At 39.4% G+C, this 13,301-nt stretch overlaps 1 protein-coding gene across 2 annotated transcripts in view; it reads left to right on the forward strand.

Moving 5' to 3' along the window:
- MALT1 (MALT1 paracaspase) overlaps nt 1-13,301 on the forward strand; it is a 60,595-nt gene that overhangs the window by 22,666 nt on the left and 24,628 nt on the right. Inside the window, exons 4-9 of one of the 2 annotated variants that reach the window (XM_046025184.1) lie at nt 3,343-3,502; nt 5,999-6,177; nt 6,723-6,819; nt 7,329-7,361; nt 10,047-10,073; nt 12,017-12,049. In XM_046025184.1, coding sequence (XP_045881140.1) covers nt 3,343-3,502; nt 5,999-6,177; nt 6,723-6,819; nt 7,329-7,361; nt 10,047-10,073; nt 12,017-12,049 — 529 coding nt within the window. The remainder of the gene's footprint in view (nt 1-3,342; nt 3,503-5,998; nt 6,178-6,722; nt 6,820-7,328; nt 7,362-10,046; nt 10,074-12,016; nt 12,050-13,301) is intronic. The other variant, XM_046025185.1, reaches the window with a different exon arrangement.

Genomic DNA, 13,301 nt, shown 5'->3' on the forward strand with positions numbered 1-13,301 from the left:
ACTCTGTTAGTCAAATAACTAAGCTTTCATCCAAACTCAGTGCTAAATCTACATTTGCAAACCTGAAACTAAGTTAAAGAGCCATTCTAAGATCATGATCTTTCCTTTAATGGGATCATCCCATTCCTTAGAAGAAATGTGTGGTTTTATATTTTTTTATTTCCATCCCTTATACACAGGTAAGGGAGAGCAGCTGAACTGTAATAAAAGGTTACATGTAGGCTTTGGTGCTAGACAGGCCTGTGTTAGAACCCCGAGTGTCATTTTTTGTAATACGAATTCCTATCATCCAGGATTATAAGAATTTAAGACAGGATGTTTCATGTACCTAGGTTTTCAGGAGATGGTAATTAAAGTTATTTATAATATGTTCTCAATTGCAGAGTTGCTTCTATCTTAATAAATGCCTTTCAAAAAGGAAGAAATAACAGATAAAACTTGCTATATTAAGCATATCATTTGTAAAATATGCCCGATTTGAGAAAGATAAAAATGTAGGGCGTGGGGAGTACTTCTTAGATTTGAAGAGTTGTAATAGATTTTATTTATTTATTTGATGGAGAGAGAGATCACAAGTAGGCAGAGCAGCAGGCAGAGAGAGGAAGGGAAGCAGGCTCCCCGCTGAGCAGAGAGCCTGATGCGGGGCTCGATCCCAGGAACCTGAGATCATGACTTGAGCCGAAGGCAAATGCTTAACCTACTGAGCCACCCAGGTGCCCTGAGAGTTGTAATAGATTTTAAAGCACTCACTAGGTCAAGTTTTATCAGACTACCTTTATGACCATAGGGTTATTTTAAGATGTGTTCATTTAACAAGTACTTGATGAGCGCTTGTTTTGAGCAAGGCCTTGATCTGAGGCCGTGGTGAGGAAACACTGACACACAGGGTCCTGTCCTCAGTGGGGAGAGACAGCAAACAAACTGGAGAATTCTTTGAGTTAAGAACTATGAGGAAAATCAGCAGAGTGATCTAAAGTTAGAAGCCACTAACTGTCTTAAGCAGGAGAAGTAACATGATAGGATTTATGTGTTGGAGACCCAAAGCTGCCGCTTTGAAGAGAAGCAAGAGAAAGCAGAAAGACCAGTTAGCTCATGCCTGTGCTAGACTGGAAATAGTGACAGGGCAGCGGAGAGGGAGCAAGCTGCTCGATCAGGTGATTGTGGTGGGGGAGTGGACCACACCTGATTGGTTAGAGGTGGAGCATGAAGAAAAGGAAGAGAGACAAGGATGACGCCTGGATTTTTTACAGAAGCATCTGGGGAAGTATCATATATTGAGGTGTTGAAGATTGGGAAAGAAATGGATTTGAGGAGAAAATTCAAGGATTTAGTTTTAGATGCATTAAGTTCAAAATGCCCATTAGACAGCTCCCTGAATCAGCTAGGCAGTTGGGATATCCGGAGAGTCTTTGAAAGTTTATGTTACGGAAAACAAACCAGTAAAGAGACTAAGAAGAACCTGTAAGAAAGATGGGAGGAAATCCGGCAGAGAATGGTATGAAGCCTAAAAGGAAAACTATTTCAAGAGAAAAAGGGTAGTTAGCATTTCCAGTGCTGCTGAGAGGAGAGGGTGCGAGTCAAGGGAGGCTTATTTAGGGTTCTTTTTTTTTACCTAAGATACAAGGACTAGAGTTTGTTTTCGAGAATGATGCAGTAAAAGAGAAATAGATGGTAAAGCGGAGAGAAAATTACAGGATCGAGATCAGAGAGGATGGGATTGACAGGAGAGGAAAAAGTTTTCCCCTGCCTTCTTATGTTCATTCTCTGGGTGCCTGTGAATTAACTGACAAAATACAGATCGACAAGAGAAAAAGTTTATTCGTATGGGAACTTACAAAGGAAGTAACTCCATGGCTGGTTAAAGTTAGAGCCGTACATACCTAATTTAGTAGGAAGAAGGGAGGAGGGAGAAAGGCCTCTATGAGAGGAACAGACAGGTTTCTTTAAGAAATACAAAGGGGTTTCTGGACGAATAAACAGGAGATTAGAAAGTTTGACGTTTTTATTCATGCAGGTGCAAGTGGTCTTCCCATCTTCATCATGGCCATAAAACCCTCCTGGAGAGGGGATTTGTGGTAGGTTTATTCTTGGTCTCCTTCCTGGATAAAGCCACCCCGAAGAAGGAATTTATGGTAGCCTCATTTCCCAGAAGTGTCTAGTTTTAGTCAGACAGGGGAGTCTCTGAGAAGGCTGCTTTCTGCACCTTTCGGATAGAGAATTACCAGTTGATCCCAGATGTCTGCAGCTTGAACTAGTCTGAATACCAAGTCTGAGGTTCTGAGTGGATCCCCACAGATCCTAAGCCCAGGTAGCCTTTGCTAGGAAGATGCATTTTCCATTTTAATAGAGAGAAGAGAGCAGTTACAAGGAGATACATAGATAGCTTTGTGACTTGGTGGCAGGAAGAGGAGAGTTTCTCTCTGAACTCGGTGGCTAAGAGAAGCAGGATTGATTGGAGGAGTTTTGAGGAGAGACAAAGTGTGCATTAACAGTCTAGGGGGAAAGCAGACTTTGTACATTAACATGGTGTCGAGGGCAGCCGGCCATCCTAGTTGTCAAATCTTCACAGAAGGCTCTTGCTTTGGTGCAGGTTCTGAGGGGGTGAGAGTGGTATTCAGTTGGTCGGGGTTTGGAGAGAGAGGGATGCTCTTGAAAGGGAGCTCATGTAATCTAACAAGGCACTCCACTAAGCCCCTTGGCAGGCCAGAAGCAGGTGGAATTTACAAATTGATGAGAGCAGCAAAAGTGAAAAACCTTAATGTGGTGACCAGAGCCCTGGTGGAGAGCTGGGGAAACCCTTGGGTGACCATTTCTTCCCATCACGGACGTGCTGTCCGTAGCCCTTCTCAGCCCAGACCCTGAAAGAAGAGCGGTGCTTCGGGAATCTGTCCTCTTATGGAATTTTGCAGATGAGAAAATGGGGTCTCAAGGTCAAATAACTTGCTTATGTAATCACAGCTAATTGGGCCAGAACTGAAATGAAGAACCAGGCCTAACTTTCTATGTTACTTATAAATTTGCCATCATAGATTTTTTAAATACCAATGATTTGAACAGTTTTAAATGACAGAACAGGTACTTTTCTGTTAGTTTTTGGAAGATCTGTGGGAGAGAGCTTAACTCTCTAGTTAATGGATTTGTAAGAGTGTGGATTTCTAAGACTTAAGTCTTAAATTATTCAAAATGTTTGTTTTTTTTAAGTAAAAAATATTTTAGAACTGGGGGGAAAATATGCTTTTCAGATCTCCAGGGAAATCGACATTTTTTTGCACAGCACATTTTTACAAGGCGTGTTGTTTTGATGAGTCATTCATTTACATTCTCTTACTGATTCTTCCGCAGATTCCAAACGGAAATGCATCAGAACTTATTTTTAACACAGTGCATGTAAAAGATGCAGGCTTTTATGTCTGCCGGGTTAATAATAATTTCACCTTTGAATTCAGCCAGTGGTCACAGCTGGATGTTTGTGATGTCACTGAAGTAACAGGAAGCTTCCAGGGTAAGTGGTAAATTAAGTTGAATATTGGAGTGGGAATTGCCTTATTTTGTTTTGAATATTTACTGGAATTTCACAGTATCACAAATGGGACTGGAAGCTCACGTACGTACTTACCACCAGTAGAAGATCACCATTTGTTCCGACTTCATCCCATGTGCTTCGATCCCTTCTCTGCGGACATGTACACATGCAGATGCCTTAGGCCAGCCCTGCTGCTGGCCTCTCGGAACATCCCTTGTGTTTCTTTCTATGCTGTATGTCTTTTTCCCAACTGTTGTATCACTCTGGCAAGATCATGTTGTGGAATAAAACCTCTAAAGTTGCCTTTGACATGAAAGGACAGGTAGTGTATCATTCCCTGCAATAAAGCATTTCATCATACTGGTTTTCTCCTCTCTGTCACCCATCTTTTTGGGCCAGTAACTACTACTGATTTAAAAATATACCTGTTCTTGGGACGCCTGGGTGGCTCAGTTGGTTAAGCAGCTGCCTTTGGCTCAGGTCATGATCCCAGCGTCCTGGGATCGAGTCCCACATCGGGCTCCTTGCTCCGCAGGGAGCCTGCTTCTTCCTCTGCCACTCTGTCTGCCTGTGCGCTCTCTCTCTTTCTCTGACAAATAAATAAATAAAATCTTTAAAAAAATAAAAATAAATAAAAAATAAAATAAAAAATATACCTGTTCTATCCTGGGATCGAGTCCTGCATCGGGCTCTCTGCTCAGCAGGGAGCCTGCTTCCTCCTCTCTCTCTGCCTGCCTCTCTGCCTACTTGTGATCTCTCTCTGTCAAATAAATAAATAAAATCTTTAAAAAAAAAAAAAATACCTGTTCTAAAGTGTAGCCATCAGATGTTATTTTCTGTATTCACACTCACAGTCCAGAACTATATTCTTTGTCATTTCGGCAGACAGAAAGAATAGGTGGGACACAAACTTTCTGTTAGCTCTCTGTCTCCTTTTTTCTTTCTCAGTTTAGCTCTCCTATACCTAAATAAATAATCTCTAAAAATAGTCATTTTTAGGCACACCTGGGTGGCTCAGTGGGTTAAGCCTCCGCCTTCAGCTCAGGTCATGATCTCAGAGTCCTGGCATCAAGCCCCTCATCAGGCTCTCTGCTCAGCGGGGAGCCTGCTTCCCCCTCTCTCTCTGCCTGCTTGTGATCTCTCTCTCTCTCTCTCTCTGTCAAATAAATAAATAAAATTTTTTTTAAAAATAGTCATTTTTAAACAAGGGAATTATTTATATCTTTCTAGAATATTTCTGTGTGTGTAGTGAACATTAATATGTTTATAAATTAAATCCTGTTCACTCAGCAAAGACTGATCACCTGCACTGTGTGAGAGACACTGAGTTTCATAATAGAGACTTATTACTGTGTTAACACTGACAAGTCCTGCTTCTTCGAGGACCTTAGAGCAACACATGAGTGTTCAGTAAATAATACTTTCTGGGGACGTCTGGGTGGCTCAGTCATTTAAGCAGTAGACCCTTGATTTTGGCTCAGGTCATGATCTCAGGGTCGTGAGACTGAACCCTGTGTTGGGCTCGGTACTGAGCTTGGAGTCTGTTTAAGATTCTCTCTCCCCTTCTCCTCCCCCACCCCCCATGGGTGCACACACACACATGCTCGCTCGCTCTCTCTCTCTCTCACTCTTTCTTTAAAATAAATAAATCTTTTTAAAAAATAGTAATAATGCTTTCTGGTGTCTACCTCAGGAAGAAATGCTAGTGGTCATCCATCCGTATTTATTCCATGCAAATAGCAAAACTCCTTCTTTTAATATGTTAAATCAAACAGCAGAGTGTAGAACTTTCCGTTTTGAATGTGAACATCCCTCAGGATGTTAATAAGTTGTTTGCCCCCACCAACAAGAATCTGTGGCCAAACACGTGAACCACCTGTGGAAACCACCTGAACTATTTTGTCCTTTTAAATACACCCGAAACAGGGCGCCTGAGTGGCTCAGTTGGTTAAGCCACTGCTTTTGGCTCAGTTCATGATCCCAAAGTCCCGAGATCGAGTCCCACATCGGGCTCCCAGCTCCACAGGGAGTCTGCTTCTCCCTCTGATCTTCTCCCCTCTCATGCTCTCTCTCATTCTGGCTCTCTCTGAAATAAATAAATAAAATCTTAAGGAAAAAAAAATTTAAATACACCAAAGCATACTAACACTCAAAGCTCTGAGAAGCCTTAAAAAACAAAAGGAAAAAACTCTGAGAAGTCCTGCAATAAAAAAATCTGTTTAACTTTGTTTAACCCAGAATTTTCTAAACATACTTGTCTGCAGCATCCTTTTATCCACAGAACATCTAGTATTTTTAAAAGTGTCACACTTTTATGAAACATAGTTTTAGGAGGTACTGTTAAGGATCATAAAAAATATTAGCTTGAAAACACCTTTTTTGGGTTTCTTATTTGTTTTAGTTAGAGGAGGGAACTTTTTCTTACTAACCTAGAGATTTTATTTATGTTCAGTGATATTTTTCTTTTAATTTAAGGAAGTGTGGATGGTGTCTCTGAATCCAGGTTGCAAATCTGTGTTGAACCAAGGTCCCAAAAGCTGATGCCTGGCAGCACGTTGGTCTTACAGTGTGTTGCTGTGGGAAGCCCTATTCCTCACTACCAGTGGTTCAAAAATGAATCACCATTAATACATGAGACCAAAAAGCTATACATGGTAAGAAGTTGGTTATTTGGGTATTTTTTTGTGTTGATATATAAAATAAGTAGTATATTTGAAAATTAAGACAACCATTAAATTTCATATTCGTTGGGGTATTTTAATGTTTGCCTTATTTTCAGTTCTAGTCTCTTGTTATTCAGTATTAACTCATTCTTATATTTACAAAAATTCTAGAATAAAACACTAGCCCACGTTTAAGGGCTTATAGTAAAATGTCAGATGGGGCACCTGGCTGGCTCAGTCCGTGGAGTGTGCAGCTCTTCATTACGAGGTTATGAGTTCAAGCCCTGTGTTGGGTGGAGAGATGACTCCAAAATAAAATCCTTAAAATGTCCAGTAGTACTATACCTAACTCACCATTATTAGAATCATTGTATCATTTGCCTGCTAATGTTTAATCTAATAAATGGAAATAATCTAAGAATGTCTAAAGTCCACTAAAATATTCCAGGTATTCAAAATAAGTTTCTCTCCAAGCCAGTTAAAATTAAATCGAAAGCACATGTGTGTGTATATGTGTGTTCCGATATTGATAACAGGTACCTTATGTGGATCTGGAACATCAGGGAACCTACTGGTGTCATGTATATAATGATCGAGACAGTCAAGATAGCAAGAAGGTAGAAATCATCATAGGTAAGCCATCTTACTCAGTGTTCTGTCAAGTGGGGTATAAGTTATATAAAATGAAACATTAAAGCAATGGAAATTCTGCATTTTATCCCATTCTATTTAGTGTCATGTAAAATAGCCAGTTGTCTTGTTTATATAGAAATTTGAGAGAATACATACTGAACTCACAATCATAAACATTTGTGGCAAAAAAAGTTTTCTTTAAAATTTAGTTACAAAAAACTTGATTAAGTGGGAAAAAATTCTTATTAAAACACTTTTAAAAAGCAAGCATCACAGACATGGAAAGGAAAGAATGATCATTAACAGTCCCATTATAAACTTCATAATGTGGGAGTCCGCTCTGTTTAAGCCTAATGCATTTATAGTTAGGTTGTCAGCAGTAGGAGGGTTGATGCATATGTTGGTTTGCCAACATATTTCTATGACATTCGTTTCTTTGTTTACCTGATGGCTGCCGTTCCTAAGATCATGAATTACAGTATGTTCACATTTGTTTTCTCTGGAACAAGGAAGAACAGATGAGGCAGTGGAGTGCACTGAAGGTAGTGTGATCCTTTGGTTTGAAACCACATATCCTGCATGCTGGTTCCCCTGGGGATTGGTGGTGTGCTCTAGCCTCCTGTGCGCAGTGATGGAAAAAATACTAGCTATAAGAAATTTCACTGAGTCAGGATTTGTAAATTGCCAGGGATGCTGTTAAACCAACACATTAATAAAGTATCTAATTTTCCATTGATTTTCTATTACAAATAAGAATAGCATTTCTGTACATCTTATGAACAGATAAATTTTACAATTTATTCTTAATGTTAATTTTTATCTTTATAAAATTTGTTTAAAAAAATGGAAAGTATACTATCATGGATGATCATTTAAGATTTTAGCCACCCTTTTAGCCATGATTATATGCTGTTCAAATGCGAATGTGGCTTCTTTGAGAGTTTCAGGACAGGCAATTTCTTGTTAAACACATGTTTTACCAAGTACCTAATATTACTATTTCAGCATAAAATTAGTAAGATCCATTTTTCGAAACTCTTAAGTCTATAGATTAATCTACCGTATCATCTTTACAATAATACAAATAAAGAACTGGAAAATCTATTTCAACATAAGCTTTTAAATTTGTTTTAATTACTCAAAGCATTGTACAGAAGTTTTAACCAGTAAATTTTAATACTTAAGTTACCTTCCCTTAATACATCACATTGTTTTACAGAATTTGATTTGTAGATAGCAAAGTATTTTTTCAATTTCTGCTTCTTTAAAATATTACATAATCTTGGGGTCTACTTGGGTAAAGTAAAAAAAAAGTTAAACCTTTTGTTTCCTGGGTTTTCCTGTCTTTTGTATGTGTATGGTGTCACATTGAAATACCGTCATTACTGTTTTTGTCCTAATGCATATTTTTGAACAGGAGTTCTCTAGCCTAAAGGGGATTCCAGTCCTGTTGTTTATAGAGGCCTTACAGGAGGGAAGCTATGTGAAGAAATCCTAACAAGTTCCTCTAACTTCTCTTACTTCGTTTTTGCCTAATTGCATGATTTTTAAACTTTCCAAAGTTGGGTATCTCTAAGAACAAATACAAACTAGCACTGCTGTTTGGCTTCAGGGCGATGCATGGAAATTACTGCCTTGCTGTGCTGTTTCTTCACCTGTCTGATTTTCCCTCTAGTTTTTACAGTAGCAAACACACTGTCAAATTCTAATTTTCACATCAACCTTTCAGTCCGCTTAGAGATGAAGATCCAACTATGAAACTACTTCAGAAATTTCAAATGGGAGAATTAGATCCAACTTTTCTTTCTAAAAAAGTGTAAAATTTGAGATGTTTTATAATTAATGGATTGATGCATACCATTTACAGTGTCCTATATCATATCTTTTTTTTTTTTTAACCTGCAGAACATATTACTTACTTCACTTTATGTATTTTGTTAAAGATATTTGGTCAGGACAAAAGGTGGGGATTAAATAAGTGAAGCTCAGGAGTTTTTGTTTTTTTTTTTAGGGCGGTGAAACTCTTCTGTATGATCATTATAATGGTGAATACATGTATGCAAGTCGTTTACTAGGAGGTCAGGGGAGGGGGGATTCCCAGGATGGAATGCAGAATGTAACCAAATAATCTAAATGCGTGACAAATGTATGCAGCAGCAGTGAAGAGGGGAAGGAAGAACAAGGTGCTGACCTAAGTAACTAGAAATGAATGCAGTCTATGAGACAAGAGGCCAGAGAAGTTGTACGGAGCCCTATACTCCAGTTGATGATGCTCTTCCGTTGACTTTACATGGCAGATAAGAATAAGTTCCTTCGTGACATCTTAGCAACAGCATAATATTTCTAATTTATTGTTAGTGTTCATTTGCATCTTAAGATTTGTAAAGGAAAAATAGATGGCTGTAGAGTCATGGGTATTTATTTGCTTAGATGATTTTATCTGTCCTTTAGCCGGAGAGTACGGGTTAATGACTCTGAAACCACTATACCTCCAAACACACATTCCACCAGTCTGAGCATGAGAAAAGCATCAACTAATCCAAAGTGAGAGACATTCCACAAAATCCCTACCAGTAACCTTCACAGCTGCCAAGGCCATCAGAAATGGGGAAAGCCTCAAACGGTCACAACAAAGTGCCCAAGGAGACCTAAGAAAATGTAATGTGTTCTGCATGGGGTCCCGGAGGAAAAAAGGACACTAATGGTTCATTAGTTGTGACAAATACACCTTACCCTCACTAAACAGAAGATGTTAAAGTAGGGAGCCTGGGTATGGATATATACAGGAACTCTTCTTTACTGCCTTCACATTAATTCCATAAATCTCAAACTTTTTAAAACTAAAAGTTTATTTAAGAAGAAAAAAATCATAGGAGATTGTTTCTTAGTTTCACGAAGTTTGCCATTGAGGCCACAGACCTCTTCTATCCTAAAAGGCCAGAATATCTAAAACTTTGAAGAAACAATGAATGAGTCCATTCAGCTTTTTGTCATTTAATGCAAGTGGCAGTAGCTCAGAAGTCCTGCAACAGATCCACAGTAGCATCCTTTCATGCTTAATAGTGGCATGGCTTCTCCATGAAGGCATTTGACAAGTTCTAAACTAATGAAATATTATAACCTGATTTAATAGCTTGAAACCTACTTCTCTGATTAGTCTTACTATTTGTGCTAAATTGGCTGTTCAATTATTTAAAACTAATCTATTTTCTCTTACTTCATTTTAGATGAATTAAATAATCTTGGACATCCTGGTGAGTAAGACAAACAACGCATTAGCTTGAATACAATAACTAGATATTCTTTTGCTATAATAATACTTGTAAATTTTTTCTTTATTAAAATAATACAATTTAGGGTTGAAATTAGTACTTACATGAGGGATAATTTCATGCAAGTGAAAGTATTTAAAATATTCTAGATTATAAGACTACAGAAAAATAAGTATACTGCAGCTACAGAAAATATCAATGTATATTTTTATCATTGTGTATGATCTATGTCATAAAAAAGCAGTTAATGGAGTGCCTTTATCTGGAGTACAAGGTCTGTGAGTGAGCATTGTTGGTGCCGTACAGAGAAATAGGTGGCCATGGACCACTAAGAGAGAGACAGCAGGGGCGCCAGGGTGACTCAGTCAGTTAAGCATCTGCCTTTGTCTCAAGTCGTGATCCTGGGGTCCTGGGATCGAGCCCCACTACAGGCCCCTTGCTCAGCAGGGATCCTGCTTCTCTCTCTTCCTGACATTACCCCCCCCCCCGCACTCACACTATCTCTATCTCCCTCTCTCTCTCAAATAAATAAAATCTTTAAAAAAAAAAAGAAAAAGACTGACCACAGAAGTATTCACTACTTTGGCCAGTTTTAATCTGATTTTGAGCAGGTGAAGCTAAAGCGAAAGCCTCAGCTGTGATGAAAGGCATAGTAATACTGAGGACCTCGTAAAGACGGGGGCGTCAGCATGGGCCTGAGATCCGGACAGGCAGTGATGGAACCTGGGAAGATATCTGAAACTAACCCTTCCCCAAGCAGTGAAGAAGGCAGTTACATCATTTAATATTTACAGTGATCCTTCATATTCCCAATATGTTATTTCTCATTATTTTAGCACCATAACTGATCTGCTTAGTTTTGTGCCCATATTTTACTAATAAACATCTGTTACCGTCAGTGATGATCAGTCTGTGCCCATTACACAGATGCTAATGAGACAACCTGGAAGGCCTCTGTTACCCGTGTGCCGTCCTGCAGCGGAGCCTCACGGGGACATGTGCTTCAGACATCCAGACCCGTGCTGTGTTGTAGCTAGCTGTTTCTCTTAGTCTAGTTAGAGTCCTCCTTTCCTAAGTTGGTCTCTTATTTCTTGCTGTACAGCGAACATTCTGAAAATTAGCAGGAAAACTTCTGTAAGAAACCGCCACTAAGCTTCTAAGATTTTCCTGGCCCCCACTTTCATTATATCCCTATACAACAGGAATCAAGAGATGCTCCCAACACTAAGTCTTTGAAAAAAAAAATTTTTTTTAAACAAGCTTTTAAATAGACTCCAATAATTAAATATATTATTAAGAATGCAGAAAGAGTTACCCTGTCTGTAATAGAAGACACATTACTGACTCGACTCCCATCCTCTCCTGCATCTTTTCCTGCATCGTCCTCGGGATGGGAGGTTTTTCATTTTATGTATGTAGATGGCAAAGAACATGGACTGTGGAGTGAGACTAGCTCAGTTACTTCGAGCAAATGACTCGATCCCTCTGTGCCTGAGTCCTGAAATGTAGTGGAGGCAGTGTGTTCCTCATAGACAAGGTGAGGCTTACTTAAATCCATTATATTTGAAGTGCATAGAGTAGTACCAGGCAAGCCTTCAGCAACTGCTAACCATTCCTGCCACAGCTTAATACCACCACCCACCATTTCCAGACTGATTTTTCTCTAGCATATTAAGGATTACTACCCAAGCTGTGGTCATTAATTACTGAAAATGTTCCCCTGTCCTGATTCTACTCCGTCCATCCAAGTATGTTTATCAAGAATCTGAAAATACTAAAATTATTAGTTAGCTGTTAGGAAACCACATTCTGTCTTTTGATGCTGCTGATGTTATTGTTCATTGTTTCCATGTGTCTTTAACCCTGCAGATATTTGTATCATGGACAGTAACACTTTATCTTTTTTATATTTTTATGTTTTTTAGACAATAAAGAGCAAACAGCTGATCAACCTTTGGGTGAGTAGAGCTTTGAAATGCTTGGTCAAGGGCTGCCTGGGTGGCTTATTCATCACTTAAGTGTATGACTCTTTTTAGCTGAGGGCTCAATATCGGGTCAAGAGTTCAAACCCCATGCCCCAGTGGGCCCCACGCCTACTTAATAAATAAATTAATTAAATGCTTGGTCAAAATAGGGGTGCCCGGGTGACTCATTCAGTTGGCCATCCAACTCCTGGTTTCAGCTCAGGTTGTGACTCACAGAGTGTGCTTGAGATTCTCTCTCTCCTTTCCTTCTGCCCTCCCCACCCCACTTGCAAGCTTTCTCTCTCTCTCTCTCTCTCTCTCTCTCAATATTTTATTTATTTATTTAACAGAGAAAGAGAGAGCACAAGTAGGCAGAGCAGCAAGCAGGAGAGGGAAAAGCAGGCTTTCTGCTGAACAGGGAGACCAGTGCAGGGCCTGATGCCAGGACCCTGGGATCATGACCCAAGCTGAAGACAGCTGCTTAACAACTGAGCCACCCAGGTGCCCCCCGCTAAAATGAATAAATAAAATATTTTTTAAAGTAAGTAAATAGGGGCTGTTGGGTGACTCAGTCAAGTCATTAAGCATCTGCCTTTGGCTCAGGTCATGATCCCAGGGTCCTGGGATTGAGCCCCACATTGGGCTCCCTGCTCAGCGGAAAGCCTGCTTCTCCCTCTCCTATTTATCCTGCTTGTATTCCCTTTCTTTCTGTCTCTCTCTGTCGAATAAATAAAATCCTTTTAAAAAATAAATGAATAAGGAAAATAAAATACTTGGTCAAAATGCGACATTATAATGCTTTTATGGTGCTCATGAAGAGATTCAAGACATTTTAATCTGACATTATAAATATTTAAATGACAGTGAGACCAAATGTTTTATTTTGGGTATTTGTAAAAGAAGCTGTAAACAGGGAGCTTTAAAAGATGATGAATTCAGTTTCTGGGACCTAGTCAACTTCTACGGAATGATTTTGTTTTGGCAGCATGCATGCAACTAGGTAACCAGGAAACTTACATGTTGCACAGAAGCGGTTAATGCTGTCTCTTAGTGAGGTTAGAGGTGGGAGAAGCCGCAGAGAGGTTGCAATGCTAGCAGCTTTAGGAAAAGTAGAGGGGCACCTGGCTGGCTGAGTCAGTGGAGCTTGTGACTCTTGATCTCAGGGTTATGAGTTCAAGCCCCACCCTGGGTTTAGAGATTACTTAAGAATATATGTGCTGCCGAAGCGAGCACGAGAGATTACTTA

The sequence above is a fragment of the Meles meles genome, chromosome 12 (genome assembly GCF_922984935.1).
Source record: "Meles meles chromosome 12, mMelMel3.1 paternal haplotype, whole genome shotgun sequence".
Lineage (NCBI taxonomy): Eukaryota > Metazoa > Chordata > Mammalia > Carnivora > Mustelidae > Meles > Meles meles.